General features: G+C 55.4%; 1 protein-coding gene across 1 annotated transcript in view; it reads left to right on the top strand.

Annotated features, from left to right (window-relative positions):
• Positions 1-3,014: 3,014 nt before the first annotated feature.
• Positions 3,015-13,887, top strand: part of ADRB2 (adrenoceptor beta 2) — a gene marked incomplete at its 5' end in the record, with an annotated part of 31,353 nt that continues 20,480 nt past the window's right edge. Inside the window, one exon of the mRNA XM_082771892.1 lies at positions 3,015-4,188. Coding sequence (XP_082628018.1) covers positions 3,015-4,188 — 1,174 coding nt within the window. The remainder of the gene's footprint in view (positions 4,189-13,887) is intronic.

Raw genomic sequence — 13,887 nt, 5'->3', positions numbered from 1 at the left:
AACTACTCAAAAGCACAAATAAAGGCAGGCAAGCCACAAAAGCAACCCACGCTTTGGGTCATGATGATGATTATATATTTTTTTTATGTGGGGTGAATTCCTGCCTCTGTTTTGAACCCGTGCTCACTACTGCACTTGCTGTGGGTCACGGCTGCTTAGCCAGGGGTTGGAATCAGCTCATGCCATGGGGGCACCCCAACACACCTCACATAGGTGAGCAAAGACCCAAAGCAAGCAGAGAGCTGTGGAATCGAGGAAGAAAATTCGGCTTTTCTGTGCTTCCTCCACCACACCCCACTAACCACAAGAGGTTCAGGCCTCTCTGAGTATAGCACAACAAAGACAAAATACTGACATATAAGCTGGGCTTGCTGATTTCTGCATCCTGGGCCACAGAAATTTTCTGAGAGCTGAGGCAGGCTCTGGGAGAGGATGTGGGACTGTTACCAGGGACGTGCAGGACAGAACTGAGCTTTGACTGCCCCAGAGTTAGTGTATTTTGTACTAAGTTCCCAGACTTGCTTCTCCTCCTTTCAAAACTCAGTGCTTCTTGAGAGGATGAGCATTGGCACATCTGTTAGGATAGAAAGCCAATGCTTTCTGAAAGCTTTGATTTAGCATTAGAGCATCCCCAGAAGTTAGCATAACCCACAAGAAAGAGCCCAGCACACCTGCCAGATTCTTACCAGCAGCTTGCCTGGATCTTTTGCTAGCGTTTTCTGATCAGGTCTTTAAAAAGAGGGTTGAACAGTGAGCTGAGTATGACATGTAGCTCCCACACCTCCCACTTCTCCTTCCCTGCTCTGCTCCCCTAATACCACACCTGATCCATACCTTCATTTTCCCAGCAGTTTCTTGTTTTGCATCCCCTGCAAGGTGCGTGCTGCTGGCCCCTGAGGGTGCGCGGGGACCTGCATGCAGGGAGCAGGGTGCAGGCAGGGCACCCAGCAGGTGCTGAACCAGCCTGCATTTGTGTGCAGACCTCACCCTCAGCTGCTGCAAAGTCCGTGAAAGCCAAAGGAGAGCTATGGGCGTACAGCAGCTGGTTACAGTTGTACCTCCTGCGTGAACGTACAGCCTGTTTATCTCAGTAGCAGGCAGTGGAAACTCGTGGTAATTAGCTGCGGTCATCAGTGTTCCCCTGAACACTTGGCTCCCCCGAACACCCATTTCCTGAAGCCTGCACCTGCCTGCCGTGGGAAGAGGTGCCTGTGATGCTCTGCTCTCCTCTCTTCACTTTTAAAACCTCAGGAGCGTGCAGACGCAGAAGCGGCGCGTGGGAAGCCACTAGTTAAGGCAGATCCCCGCCGAGACAGAGCGCTCACACTGCTGAAACTGCCTCTCATCTTATTTCCTGATTCCAACACCTCGTTTACCCCTCTGTCTTAAACCACAAAACTTCCTCTCCTCCACCCGGTTCTCCTCTATAAATAGCCCGGGCTGAGGCGGCGCGAAGCCACGGACACCTAGCGGGGCTGAGGGAGGGCTGCTCGGCACCGCAGCGCTGCGCTCCTCTGGAAAAAAGTGAGGGAGCCTCACAGAACCCCTTCAGACCCTGGCGGCTGACACGTTTTGATCAAGATTCAGCAGCAGTAACTACTTAATTGCTAACAGAGGCAGCAGCCACCCTCCCTGCCTTGCTGCTAGCCCAGTGCAGCAGCCAGGGCGCTGAGCTGCAGCCGCTGCTGGTGCAGCTGGTAGCTGGGGGTAAATGTGGAGGCGATGCTTTCTCTTCTCCTTTTCTGTGGCACAGGGCTGGCAGCAGTGCCAAGCACAGCCCTCGGGCCCCGCTGGCACCTCTGCAAGCCCCCAGGGCCTGCAGGCAGCAGGAAGAGTCTGCGGGAGAGCAGCACCAGGGGGGGAGATTTCAGTGCTGAGCGATGGGCAGAAATGAAACTCCAGTGGCAACATTATCTCTTGTTGGGTTGAAAGGAAGTTTGCAGGATTCCTTAGTCCTTATTTAGCAAATTTGTTTGCTTTGGAGGGAAATACTTGTGATGGTGGCCGGGGTTAAACACATGCCTGGCTGCGGCGTGGCAGAGCACAGCGCGCAGCAGTCGCACAGCCCCTGTGCCCTTAGCCAGCCCTGGGTTTTTGGGGCCAGGCTGCAGCTCCAGCGCTCAGATGTGACCCCAAATACCTCGGTTGTAGGGCTGCGGTGCTGGGCTGGGTGCTGGGAGGGCTGAAGGACCTGGTGCCACCCTGGCACAGAGCATCACCGGGCGGGTGGGGGCTCTCAGGGGGGCCAGACCCCCGTGCCCAGCTGAGGACACAGTTTTTGAGAGCACCGTGGGGACCCTCCTGGTGTCACTTGGCCTGGGAACAGCCCAGATTGGGGAGCACACGGGGCACACGGGTGGACTGTGGGGACCCCCGGGTGGCGTGGAACACGAGTGGGGCAGGGGGTGTGAGGACACCCCGAGGCAGGGAGCGCCCGTGGTGCGTGGCACCCGTGGGTGTCAGGCACGGGGACAGGGCTGGGAGCGCGTAGGGGCGGGAAGCACAGGGCCACCCGGCGGCAAGGAGCACGCGTGGGCGTGGGGCCCCCACGGGGCGGCGCGGGGCCACTACGGGGCAGCGCGGGGCCACCACGGGGCCGCGAGCAGCCGCGGGATAAACAGGGGGCACCTCGGGGCCGCCCCACGCGGGGGACCCCCGGGTGCGCGCGCGGGGCGGGGACACGCGTGGGGCCGGGGGCGGACCGGAGTGGGGACCTGGGGGGGCGCGAGGTGCGCGCGAGGAGGCGCGGCGCGGGCTGCTATTGGCTGCGGCGGGGCTGATGTCACGGCGGGGGCCGCTATAAATTCGGCGGCGCCGGAGGGGCGCGGGGCAGTCGGGCGGGCGCGGCGCGGAGCGGCGGGGAGGGAGCGGAGCGCACCGCACCGCAGCGCACCCCGGCACCCAGCCCGTCCCGCACCTGCTGTCCCCTATGAGCAGCCCCGCGGCGGCACAGCCCTAGGGAAAAGCCCCCGCCGCCTGCCCGGGGAGAGGGGTGGGTCGTTGGGGGGGGTGTCATGGGGGTGGCGGGCACCGAGCTGCCCGGTGGCAACGGCAGCGCCAACCAGAGCACCGCAGACCCCACGGTGTCGCGGGACGTGTGGATGGTGGGCATGGGGATCCTCATGTCGCTCATCGTGCTGGCCATCGTCTTCGGTAACGTGCTGGTGATCACAGCCATCGCCCGGTTTCAGCGCCTGCAGACTGTCACCAACTACTTCATCACCTCGCTGGCCTGCGCTGACCTGGTGATGGGGCTGGCCGTGGTGCCCTTCGGTGCCAGCCACATCATCATGGAGATGTGGAAGTTTGGGAACTTCTGGTGCGAGTTCTGGACATCCCTGGACGTGCTCTGCGTCACGGCCAGCATCGAGACCCTCTGCGTCATTGCTGTGGACCGGTACTTCGCCATCACCTCCCCATTCAAGTATCAGAGCCTGCTGACCAAGAGCAAGGCACGCGTGGTCATCTTGGTGGTGTGGGTGGTGTCAGCCCTCACCTCCTTCCTGCCCATCCAGATGCACTGGTACCGGGCAGACCGTGTCGAGGCCATCCTCTGCTATGAGAAGGACACATGCTGTGACTTCTTCACCAACCAAGCCTACGCTATTGCTTCCTCCATCATCTCCTTCTACCTGCCACTCGTGGTCATGGTATTTGTGTACGCCAGGGTCTTCCAGGTGGCCAAGAAGCAGCTGCAGAAGATAGACAAGAGTGAGGGGAGGTTTCACACCCAGAACAAGGAGCAGGACCAGAATGGGCGAGCTGGGCACCGCCGTTCCTCCAAGTTCTTCCTGAAGGAGCACAAAGCCCTGAAGACCCTGGGCATCATCATGGGCACCTTCACGCTGTGCTGGCTGCCCTTCTTCATCGTCAACATCGTGCATGTCATCCAGGACGACATCATACCCAAGTACGTGTACATCCTCTTGAACTGGCTGGGCTACGTCAACTCTGCCTTCAACCCTTTGATCTACTGCCGCAGCCCGGACTTCAGGTATGCCTTCCAGGAGCTCCTGTGCCTCCGCAGGTCTGCCCTGAAGATGTATGCCAACGGCTACTCAAACAGCAACGGCAGGAGCGACTACAACGAGGAGGACAATGGCTACCCCCTGGCACCAGATAAAACCTGCGAGCTGCTCTGCGAAGAGGGCTCCTTCCCTAACCCCGAGGGCTTTTTGCACTGCAAAGGTACTGTGCCTAGCGGGTAGCTTCGAGACGCGATGGGCTCTGGTGTGGCACGCTGGTTATAAAGATGAGCCTTTCCCTCTGTAAGGAGAAACAAAACCCCCAAGAATAATATCGATCCTCATCTAAAGCACCCCTAAAACCCAGAGGCTGCAAGAAACCTAAAACTCAGCAAACCTTCTGCAGGCAGGTGGGAGGCTGCCCCGGGGAGGCTCGGGCAGGCTGGCTGCTCGCAGAAGAAACCTATTTAGGTCCCTTGAGCCGGGGGGAGCGGAGGGGGGTGTGTGGTATTTTAAGGCTGTGCAGAAAGCTCGTCCCAGGAGGAATTGAACTTCCTGACGGTGTCTGATGTTGAACTACCTCATGGCCAGAGTGTGAGCGGCCGGGTGGCTGCTAGAGGAGCCCTGTGCTCCCAGCGCTGCCCAGCCCAGCAGAGAGGGCACCCTGTGCCTAATTCCCCACGGAAGGGGTACTTAGGACCAGGGCTGTGTGTAACCCGGTCAGCTGTGTCTGACCCGCAGCTACTGCTGTCCGTGGGACAGTTTAAACAACTCCCAGAAACAACGAATGCATCTTCTGCCAAGTGCTGTAGGAGTTTTTGCTGAAATAATGATAGAAATAAACAGACTCTTTGCCCAGAATGTGGGACTGTGACTGTGGGGCTCAAGAATGTGGTACTGGGAAGCTGGGTGAGATGCTGTCACAGTCACAGACCGACCTTTTGTAGACTGCAGCCAAAGCTTTTAACTGCCCGGTTTGTTTAACTTCAGGTCTCAAATGATACAGAGCCCGAGGAGGTGGGCAGGGAGGAGGGCTTCCTTACTTTGTCGCAGAGGGCTGACAGACTGGAAGCACAGCTCTGGCCATGGGATGGCTTTAGGTTTGTTTGTTTGTTAAGGGTTTTTTTTCCCCTTGCAGCAGGCTTTGCATTTTGTTCCCGGGTTGCAAAACTTGGCGGCGGGTGCACGGAGCTGTCAGGGGCACGCAGACAGGAGCGGGCAGGTGCAGGCTGTGGGATGGGACAGGGCAGGGGCTGTGCTGCTGAGGGCTTCTTAGACAGCCCCGGACTGGAGGAGAGCAGCAACAGGGCTGGGAAAATGCCCCCCCCCCCCCCTTGCCTTCACCCTCAGCTGCTGTTTGAAAGGGGGGACCCGAGGAGGGAGTGAAAGTGTGGTGTCTTCCAAAAAAAAACTTGGGGGAGATGGAGGAGAAATGGATTGGCACTCTGTGGTATCCTGTGGGAGGGATGCTCGGGCACTGCATGTGGGGGGCTCTTCTCCTCCCCACGCAGTTCCAGGCACCTGCCCTGAGCTCCGGGGGTTTTGGTTGAGCTGCTGTGGGGGGGGCAGTGCTGCATGGAAGCAGCTTGCGCTGTCCTGGGTTGGCTAGGGAGCGGGATTTCTGCCTGCCCACCTCTGCAGTCCCTCTGTGACCACGGCTCCCTTTGCAGCCCTGGGAAGGACTTGCCCAGAGCACTGGCACTCAAACAGGCAGCCCCAGGGAGCACTGGAGGGGGAATCACCCCTGTAGGGACAGTGTGGGGCAGGAGAGGTGCTGCAAGGTGCAGGGCAGCAGCAGGCTCATCTGTGAGCTCTCGGCACTCCTCGTGATAATGCCCCACCTGGCTTTTGTGGGGAAGCAGTACGGGATCTCCCGGTGCTCCCTTCTATCTTTCCCAAAGCGGTCCCGATCCTGCTTGGAAAGGGTGCTGGGAAGGGCGAAGAGCTGTAACAGCCCAATCCTTTTCTGGTGCTGTGATGGGTGCTGGCTCAGCTCCGTTGCAGCCCTTCCAGCTCTCAGTACACAGAGGCAGGGCATGTGCCCAAGAGCGCTCATCCCTCCAGCCTCTCGCTGCCAGCACTTACGCCGTGCCTGCCCGTGCCCTCCTTGGTGAGGCCATCAGCAGTGCCCCAGCACACCCCAACTCCCTTGCGTTCAGCTTTTAAACCAAGTTCAGCTTTGAAATCACACTGTGAGCCACCTGAGCAAACGAGGGGCGTGATGGCACAGTACGGTGTGTGACTGCTGGGAGGAAGAGGCCCCCGTTCTGCAAAAACATTTGCTCCTCAGATACACATTAACAGGACACATTAACGGGCTGTGCGGGGTCAGGTGCTTCTGGTTTCCTACTGTACCAGGGCTGAAAGGAAGGGCCCTGTGCTGCGGGGTCGGTGTAGGTGCCCCGCGTGGGTTAGAGGCACACTCAGTTCAGTGCAGCTCATGATTGTCATGTAGCGCTCCGGGGGAAGTGAAAATTAACCTCTTGATTGTCATGATCAATTTCCCCCGTCGTAAATCTGGGGGAATGCAGGCTGTAGCAGGAGCGCAGCGGGAGGAGGTCCCGTGCCAAGGCAGGGCCGGGAGAAACCCGGTGCCCACGTCTCAGTGGCTCTGCGTATTTTTACCATTATTAATTACTGTTTGCATTTCAATAGCATGTGTTGTGGACCAGGATTTTATTGTCCAAATAATTACTCTGCTTGCCCGGCTGGTTATATTCACAGATCAGATGGTGCTGTACGTGGCCAGAGCTGAGAGACAAGCGATGGCTAGCTGCAGAACCCATGCAGTGCCCAGCACACAGAGGTGGAAGGGACAGGGGACGTCTGTCTGATCTCTGTATTGCAGTGCTCAGTTGCAGTGTTAGGAAACCTCAGGCTTGCAACGCGGTCTGAGTGTTAAAGAACTGATTTCGTTCCTCTAAGGCAGCACTAGGGAAACAGGTACAATATAAACTGCTCAGTTCTGGAGGCAGCGGGAACCAAAAGAGAAATAATTGAGGACAAAATATTGTGGCACGAGCAAAGCCAAACATGACAAACCTTTCCTGTTCCAGGGTTGCAAAGATAAGCTGTATAAAGGAATCCTTTTGCCTATTAAAATATTTTGTAATAAAAAGAATTTTATAGATGTATGCTAGGCATTCAAAAATAGAACATTTAAGTCCAGACATGAACCGCTTACAGTGATTTTAGGGTACTTGGGATTTACACAAGCAGAGGGTTGACTCAGGTTAAGTACATCTGAGAAAACACAGCAGTGACTTCATTAGAGGACAGTCACTGTGCTGAAATACCCGATTCTAACTGCAAACTGACCAGGCTGCCTTCAGTGCTGCTGGTTTGTACCTTACACATGGTGCAGGACATGGGCAGGCTCCACAGACTGGAGCTTTGCACTGCGGTACGTTCACCCTTTCAGCCGCAGTCAGACAGGTTGTTACTGCTTTTAACGTCTTGCTCAAGATGAGTGTCACAAATGCAGCTTTTGTGTTAAAAATCCTGTCCTTGCTGCGAGTGGCCCTGCTCTGGCAGCTGCAGCTTCCACATCAGGAGTTGTCTTGGCTTCATCCAGCACAGCGGGCAGAGTGTCGTGAGTTCTGTCGGTCCTTTGCCTCTTGGGAGCATTCCTGGATACCTTTCACTTTCAGGGAAGCCTAGGTCTTGAAATACAATCTGCTGTGCAAGGGGAGCAGCACAGGGGGAGCAGGCTGGGCACAGATCTCTGCCTGGTGGGTCTGCAAATCTGTGGGGTGCTGGGTGGCTCATGGAGCCTGTGGAGTCAGGTCCGGACCGTGTGGGCTTCTCCTCTGGTTGAGGACAGCGTGGGAGCCCTGCCTGAGGGCACTGCCCAGGCGCTGGGTACGGCAGGGAGGGAGAGAAGAGACTTAAGTTACCAAATCCTCCCAAATGTTTGAAAATAGGCCAGGGCTTAGTAGTGCAGAAAGGAGAGCCCCGCTCCTGCGGAGTGGGTGTGCGAGCAGGCACACGCCGTGCTCTTCAGCCCTGCCACGTCACGGCCACTGTGCTTTTCAAAGGGCTTATTTATGTATTTATTTACTATAAGGGACATGTTTTTGCTGTAGGGGGGGAGGGCATTGACAGGGCTGGCTAGGAGTAAACAGCAGTGCAGTCTCGCTCCCAGCATCTCTTGCCCTTCTGATATTACAATGCTCAGCTGCCAGGAGCCCAAATCACCCGCACTGGCTCAGGGAAAGGCTTTCCTCCCCTCCCTTTGCCAGTCCCCTGCCTCTGCGTGTTTGTGTTAACTGGTATGATGAATCCATTTCCCAAGGAGATGAGTTTATGAGCATGTTCATTCCTCTGGCAGGGGGGAGGACGTCCTGCCTTCCACGTTCCCTTCTCTGCTCTCTGTCAGCAGATACAAAGTGCCACCCCTTCAAAAGCGGCAGGGAGGCAAAGGTTTCCACAGCAGCTTGGCTGTCTCCCAGGACAGGGAGAGTGGGAATGGGGAGCTAGGGGGGCTGCCCCTTCCCCAGCCATTTGTAGGAGCATCCAGCCCGGGGGAAGCACTTTGTACTTCATCTGACCCACGTCTTTTGTGAATTTGCGAACTTGTCCAAGCTGTGTGCCTGCGCTTGGTGTTTGCAGTGTGCATAGTATCCAGGGGCGGTGTTTCAGGTTTAGATCAGCAAGGGCTGTTTTGAAAAACCACCCTGGCCTTGGATGTTGTGCTCGGCAGAGAGGTGCTGTGACCCCTGGCTCCCCGAGACCAGTGTTTTGCAAGGATTAAGGTTCCTTTCATCACTGTTTTTGCACTTGTGCTTGGCTTCACAGGACCAGGAATAGGACTACAGCCACTGTTGGGCATCTCCCTGTCAACAAAGTCTCTTTCAGTGTGAGAGCTTGGCTCTTTCTGAGAGCTGAGCACATCTTCCCCCGGTTAGCCTTTTATTGGAGCTGCTTGAAAGCGAGCATTAGCCCTAACCTTTCTTTTTTGGAGGCAAAGAGAACATTTTGCAGTGAACACACATCCCCGTTTGGCAGCTGGGGTAGCTACACCCTCCTATCACTGACATTCCTCCCCTGTCTCCAGCTGCAGGGGCACCCAAGCTAACCTGTAGGTGCTTTTCATGATATTGCAGAGCAGGGCAGTGAATGTTTTGCCCATTTCTGCCTCTTGAGAGATGCTCTACAGCTGTTCCTTGGGGTCTAAGCTGCAGCTGGTGGTTCAGGCAGACCCTGGGGCACACAACTGCTGCCCGTTGCACCCTCAGCTGCAGTGCTGAGGCTGTTTGCCTGCCACAGAACAAAGTACAGCCAGCTCGGCTGGGGTCATGGTAACACAGCCCAGGTCTAGACAGAGCTGTGCACGCTGGAAACAAGTTTACACAGAGCTTGGGAGGCGGTTATCTCTCCTGGTAAGTGTCATGGGATCTATTTGTAAGAGCTGGACACAACCCTGATTCCCCCTGGATTTGGCAGTGGGTATCTGCTGGGATTGCTGTCTGTAAGGGTGCTGAATCAAGCCTGGTATTTCAGGGGGCATCAAGCCCTTACAAACATCGTTGATCGTGATAAAAGTGGATTTGCTGCTTCTCCATGCATGCAATTTCAGTTTTTCTCCTGTTTTCTCGCTCTCCCGATGGCAGGAGCATACAACTGAACTTCAGTGCAATATTGCCAGTGAGAGTGGATTGGGAAATATTTACTTGTTTACTGTCCTTGGTAAGGTCACTTTTGCACAAGTGCATATATATTTTGATATACGTATGTATATGTGTGTATATATCTATCTATATACAGTGATATATAGATCTGTATATAAACAAGGAAATGTAAAGGTGTTTTGTGCTGGCTAGATACATAGGTGAGGACATGTATGTTCAGAAGTTTGAGTATTTATTCCAGGTTCTCTTGATTGAAAATGTGTTTAAATAAAGAGTATTTATGGTATGCTTGTAGTCAAGTGTCCTTGCTTAAAGCTGTTCTGGCTGTATCTACCACATACTCTCCAAGACTCTTCCAGTGAATCTTCAGGGCTCCTGTGAAACACAAAACAAAGCCCAGCTGCCTGGTGTGGTCCGGGAGGCACACAGAGCCTCAAGTGGCAGAGAATTTCATTCGTTTGTGCAGTGCTGTGAGCTCTCCTTACCTGGAAACACTGAGAAAGCTGGGGGTGCAGCGTTGCCCTGTGAAAAGGCTTCTCTGGCTTCCATCTCCTCTGCCAGGGCTTGTAGGTAAAGTGTTTTTTGAAAATCCACCTGCTCTGCTGCCTGTTTGGACTTCAAACAGCCACAGTCATGTGGTGGCAGAGTGGGGCTGCTAAAGAAGCAGGGTTGAGGACAGCTGGGCCTTTAATCCTTTGTTGCTGGTCTCTGGTGCCAGCCTTCCCCAGTGCCGGGAGGAGCACATGGATGTCCAGCACAGAGCCCAGGGATGGGAAATGTGAAATATGGGCAGTGCATACAGGGATCGACCGTAAAACTCCCTCTGAGCTGCCTGGGTGAGGTCTCACTGTGCCCACGATGGGAGCTGCACACCTCTTGGGGCTTCTTTGTCCTGGCTCAGCAAGCTTCCCTGCAGCACCTCCAGCTGTGCTGGTTTGGAGCTTGGGGTGAAGCAGCAATGATGCTCTGACCTGCAGGAGTGGGGGGACAGTAGCACAGTGTGGTGGCTGTCTCCTGCCTGTCTCAGGTTGCTTTATCTCCTAATTAGGATCAGAAAATCCTTCTGGAGAGGTCTTTGGAAAAACATCCTAGCCCCAGCCTGTTCCTCTGGTACCTGCTGCCCAGCCCTATCGTGCTGCTGCTCTCACTGCCTCAGGTGGGGTGAGGAAAGCATGCTTTATGTTAAGCAAGATCCCAGCCCCGCGTGTTGCAATGACAAGTATTTGCGTTCTTTATGCCACTTAAGACCATGATGAAAGCGTTGGCAGCAAAGGCCAGTGCAAGCCCTGCACGTTTCAAGGCTTCTCCTTTCCAGAAACAAGAACAGGAGTCGTAGTGCAGCTTGGACAGGGAGGGATTGCACCAGGCACTTCCAAAGCACGGCAGGTGCCCAAATTATAATTGTTTATGGTTTTGTAACTTTGTGCTTTCAAGGGATAGAGAGCTCCAGCTAGGAACAGGAGCCAGTGCCAACTGCAGGGCTTTGGAAAAGGGGCTCAGCCCTTCAGTATCTCGGTGGGAGCCTGAGCTGCCATGCACCCTTTTAAAACAAGACGTTCAGAGTGGAGAACATTTCTCACCACGTCCCACCTTGGGCTTGGTCCTAAGAGCTTAGAGCCCAGTGCCCATTTCCCAGCACTGTTGGTGCTCACCCCCTCCTGGCTCTGGTCCCCAGCCGTGCCAAACGAGTGCCATCAGGAAACCACGGCAGCTGCTGCCAGAGCTACCTGCAGCCTCGCAGACATCACTTCATTGCAGGCGTGGGCAACAGCAGCCTCGGCGAGATCTCTCAGCAGCCCTGCAGGCAGCCTGTGTGCAGCCCCCGTTTGCGCCCCCGCCTCGGCAGCAGGGGGGAGCTCGGGCTCCTCCGCTGGGCTCTGCAACATCAACCCCGTCCTGAGAAACGCATAAACAGCAAACGGGGCCTCTGGGAAAACCCTGCCAAGTCCTTTCTCCTTCATATAAATATTTTTTCCTCTTAAGTGTATGCGAGTGTGAAATATCCCTCCTTAATCTTTTCTCTTTCTGGCGGAAAGAAATGTTTGTTCATCCCTGGGCAGGGACAGCCCGCGTTTTGATATTTCGTGTTTTGTAACCAAGCAAAATCCATGCTGCCAACAGCATTTCTTATCGCCCCCAAATCCCTATTGCTCATCCTGCCTCTGAAGCATGCTGGTGCTGGAGTGAATGGTGCCAGCCCCACTGGGTGCGCAGCAGGACCGGGATGTGACACTGCTCGGTGTCACCTGGGTGGAGGTCCCATGGTGTGGACAGCAGTGGGTCAGTGATGGCAGCACCCTGAAAGCAAACTGCCCAGGGAGAAATACTCCCCGCTTTCTGATAGAAGCTGGGTGAGAAAGGAAGTATTTGTGTATGCAGCAGAGATGGGGGCACCCAACGCGTCTGTGCAGAGGGGGATGGAGGAGCTGTGTAGAAATCTATGCCCTGGGAAATGTGTCATTGCTGTTCAGATGTTTTCTCACTCTCCATTTGTTTTATCTGGCTGTCCTGCTCAGGTGGGCCTGGGCATAGGCTGTCACCACTCCCCTCCAGCCTAGGACCTCGCTCGAGGTCAGTGTCTCACCCAGATGAGGGCATTGCTGCCAGCCGCTGGGCTGTGGTAGGATGCATGCCAGCACTGCGGGCAGCCCTGCACCAGAGTGATGCTGAGATATATCCCTATCAGTCTTGGCTGTAGGCTGTGGTGACATGTCCCGGTAACCCAGATCCTACAGTGATATCATGCCTCCACGCGAGTCTGGGCTCTTCTTCGTAGAGACAAGTCGGGCTCAACAGCTGGAGCGCAGAGCTGCTGAGCAGGAAGGGCTGGACAAACTGCTTTGTAGCTAAAGATGAGAAAGAGCAATAGCTCCCTCGTGCTGGGATGGGAAAAACCCTGGTAGCACCCCAGCAGTTCGATACAGAGAGGTGTTGATGTGGGATGGTTGTAGGATGCTCTCCCCAGTGGTTTGCAGTGCTGGACCCTTCTTACCCGGTGCCTTCCCTTGCATGGTTCTATGTAAACCAGCCTGATTCGAGCAGGACCTCTTTGTAGCCAGCTTTCTATACATGAAAGACAACTGTGCTGTAAGCCATTAGGTCACAGATTTTCCAAGCAGACGTGTAATGCTCTGTGCCCTTGTTGAGCTGGACTGTGTTACCAGAATCGGTGCAACCGGTTGTGAGAGGGACTCGGTCGATGCTCTGCATGGTCTGGAGGGCATGCCTGTAGAGATCTTTGCTGTGGTAGGTGGGAGGGGAAGGGAGATGCTGGCACGGATGGGCTGGAGGGGTCGGTGTGACGCAGCAGGACTGGTTTTCTAGCACAGACGTCAGAGCAGTGTCTTACATTGCATCACAGCCTGGTTTGGGTTGCAGCAAGCGCTGGTAGGGACCTGCGTTTCTCTGTGACGTGCTGTGGCTCAGCTCTCCCCTCCCCTCGTCTTCTCCTCGCAGGCACAGGCTGTCCTCTTCTTCGCTGCTTCTGGAAAGTGGAGTCACTTGTGAGCTAGCCAGGCTTTTGCACAACGGAGCTGTTAGCAGCCTCCCTGCCCGGGGAGCAGTTCACAGGGGGGAGCAGTGAGGGCAAGTCCCACCCAGACCTGGAGGTCCTGCTGTGTCCTGCTGAGAAACAAATCCAGAGACAAGGCTGAAATGCACACGGATGCAGATGTGGCAGAGAGGAAGGCACTGAGCTGGGGCACAATGCACAGCTGCAGGAGTTAATTCATATCCCTTCAGCACAGCAGCTGAGACAAAGCAGAGCTGCAGGGAGGAGAAGCACGGCAAGAAAAAGAGAGAGCAGAACCCCTGAAAGATATTTTGTGACTCACGGGGAGAAGTTCCTTGTAACTGCATGGTATGATTTGTTCAGCCCACTTAGAGCCTGGCTGTGCAGTTAGTTCCCGATCCCTTCCGGGCTTCCTGCTGCAGAGGAAGACCCTTGTTAAAAGGGGATCCTCGCAGGACCTATTTATAGCATGGAAACCCTTGCAGGAGAGCCACACAGCCCTGAATGCACATCTCCCCATCCCAGTGATGTGCAGGCTGGTCCTCCTGCCATCCCAGTGAAGCGTGGGGCTCCTACAAAGTGCTGCTGAGAGGCACAACAAGCTCACGTGCATCCCCATCCAGTCTGCAGTGCCCCCCCTGAACCCCAGGGACCAGAGGGGTGCAGATATTGCATCTACTCGTGTTTGGTCTCAGGCTGGACAGGCTCCTTTCAACCTGTGCCGGAGACAAGCCACTGTTGGATTTCAGAGGGCTAAAGCCAGGTGGCAAAGCTTTGGGGA

This window comes from Aythya marila (genome assembly GCF_965140915.1).
Source record: "Aythya marila genome assembly, chromosome: 14".
Taxonomy (NCBI): Eukaryota; Metazoa; Chordata; class Aves; order Anseriformes; family Anatidae; genus Aythya; species Aythya marila.
This window is presented reverse-complemented; position numbering and strand designations above follow the sequence as displayed.